The 2,656-nt window shown below is 44.9% G+C and overlaps 1 protein-coding gene across 1 annotated transcript in view; it reads left to right on the top strand.

The window, feature by feature from the left end:
- Positions 1-2,656, top strand: part of LOC102678577 (zinc finger protein ush) — a 181,966-nt gene that overhangs the window by 108,697 nt on the left and 70,613 nt on the right. Inside the window, 1 exon segment of the mRNA XM_031509672.1 lies at positions 1,652-1,729. Within this exon segment, the coding sequence (XP_031365532.1) occupies positions 1,652-1,729 (78 nt within the window).

Raw genomic sequence — 2,656 nt, 5'->3', positions numbered from 1 at the left:
AATTATTGTCGATTCGTGGCTGGAAATCCATCCAGCCGACGCAAGCAGCTTTTTTCCATCCGCGGCCAGAGAAAACGGCTCGATCTCTCTGCCCACTAAACCCACCCCTCTTCTTTTCTTTCGCCGGCTAACGCACGCCCGTCTCCTTCATTCGTGCCGTTTTTAGAATTNAGGCTCGACGCCGGAGCCGAGCCACCCTCTCGAAGCCACCGGGAGACTCTTCGCCACGAGCAAGGTGGGGAGAGGGGGGGTGTTAATAATTGGAATTGGATCCGAGGGGGAGGAGGATACTCGAGCGATTTATCTTAGCAGGCGTATGGAGGAGTAAGCAGAAATTAGTCGACTCGGAGAGGGCTGGTTTACGATTGAAGGGGTTGGATCGATTGAAGATGGTGATATTGGGTGGGAGGAACGAGAATAAAGAGTTTCGTTTAATACTCCTGTGACGATTTCAGGTTTGGAAAGGTTAATTCCAAATCGTCATTAGATAGAAAATATCTCTTATAATTCAATTTCTCAGATATCCTCCTTTCGTATATTATTATCAATCCAATCGTTTCTTCGAAACAAAGTTACAATGATTCCTAGTTAACGGAAGCGTTAAACGGAAGAACAAAGTGAAAACTTTCCCCGATTCGAGATGCAACGATTCTCATTGAGATATTCCCTCCTCCAAAAAAAATAATCCAAAATATCGCAATCGATCGAAGAAACATCGTCGTGTCCAACACCATCGTGTTCTTCCGGGTGTGGATCCCGTAACCGTCCACGATCCAAAGGAAGTTCACCCTTTTCGACTCCTTCGGATGAAGGATGGGACGGTTCTACGGGACACCCCCCACGTAACTTTAGAGGCCAGGCTCGGGGATTGGTAACAGGGTGGCGGGTGGTCGACTCGCTCCACTTGACGCGGCTCTAATTTCCGATAGGGCGCGTGACTCGAATCCACGATGCGGGACACGTGCGCGCCACGAACTTTGAGCACGCCTCCTCTTGTTCTTCTTATTTCCTCCAGCCTTCTTATCCTCCGGTTCCGGGCACGGGTGACGTCGTGATTTATCACAGATATTCCGTGCATTTTACGTTTTGGGTGGTCGGTCGGGATAAATCCTTACCCCGGATAATTAGAACTCGTTTAGCCTCGTTGCTTAAAATATAATAACGCGGTGTTATTACTCGATTTAAGATAATCGAGAATTCTCATTTCGATCGTTTGGTATAAGTGTTCCTTTTTCTTTCTTTTCTTGTTTTAAAAAATTTGAGCTACTACGTTATTCGAAAGTCGAGAAAGTAGTAATCGGCGAACGATGATTTAACATGGTATCGAAAAATGTTTGTCGACGGATCTTGTCTTCGTCGTTAACCTTGTTTCTCTCTCCTCTCCCCCCTCCCCGCGTAATATCAATCGTTCGATAATTATTCCAACGAGCGGTTCCAACGATGTACATCCCGTGTATAATTAAGAGTTGATCGAAGATCGGAACGCGATGAAACGATAACTAGAATTTAGAATTCGTGCCAAATTTAATCGATATATCATTTTACGCATAAGAGCGTAGTAGCCTATCATTACGACCGATAAAATTTCAAAATCCTTTGAATTATTTATCGACGGGCGCCGCTAACCGTGCATTTCTCTTTTCTGTTCCAGGTAAGTCAATGCTACACCACGACAATCAATTTCTACTCTTCCTCGTCACATATCCCTTTACTCTCCTCGAGGGAACAAGTAAGTATTCCTCGCTTCGAATTTATTCTTTTCTTTCTTTAAACATTGCCGATCGATGCAATTTTCTTTATCTCGAAGATTTTCGCTCTTAAACTTTCCATCGTTCTTCAAAAATCGATCAACGATTCCTTATCGATCGACCGATCGATCTGCAAAAGAAAGAAAAAAGAAAGAAAGAAACAAGCGTGGCGGAAGTGAGAAGTGGCTTTTCCAAGGTTGGTTGGAAAAAGTCGGGCTCGTTCCTCACCGGTTTTCGAGGTGAAACCCGCTCGCCTTAAGAAATCGCTCGGTCCCTCTTATCACCATAGAGCAGGAATCCTTCTGGTGCAGGCCGCGCTCGATCATCGGCGGGGAGAGAACAGCGGGCAGACAGTCGAAGCGATTTGTAACGGCAGCGGAGGAGCGTGTGCGATGCTCGTTCGGGAGGAAGGGAGGGGAAGGGGGGTGGGGACACGGTTGACGACGACGATATTCGATTTATCAGCGGCTTTCTCGCGATGAAAATAATAGCGGAATATAACTGGTGGAAAATAGAAAAATGAAGGCGCGCGCGGAACGAGATACATCGTTCTTTCCCGTGTCGCGGGGGATTAGAAATCTTTTCGTGGTGATAGTTCCATACGATTTCATTTTAGTTTAATTCCCGGAGAATTTGTGTTAGGAACACTTTTTTCTATTTTCTTCTTTAGAAAATAATCGTCCGTAATCGCGCGGCGGATGAATTTTGTGGAAAATCGATGGAAAGTTCGAAGTCTTGTGAGACGATCGTCTTACAAGCAACGTAAAATGATAATAAAGAAACAAACAGCGAAGGAACCTGTTCACGAGAATCACGAAAGAGATTCAGCGTAAAGATAAAGATTGTCGCCTCTCTAAGCGCGAACTTAGAAAGGATACGAAAATTACGAGAAAAAGAAAAAAGAAAAT

Source organism: Apis dorsata, unplaced genomic scaffold (genome assembly GCF_000469605.1).
Source record: "Apis dorsata unplaced genomic scaffold, Apis dorsata 1.3 scaffold_169, whole genome shotgun sequence".
NCBI lineage: Eukaryota > Metazoa > Arthropoda > Insecta > Hymenoptera > Apidae > Apis > Apis dorsata.
This window is presented reverse-complemented; position numbering and strand designations above follow the sequence as displayed.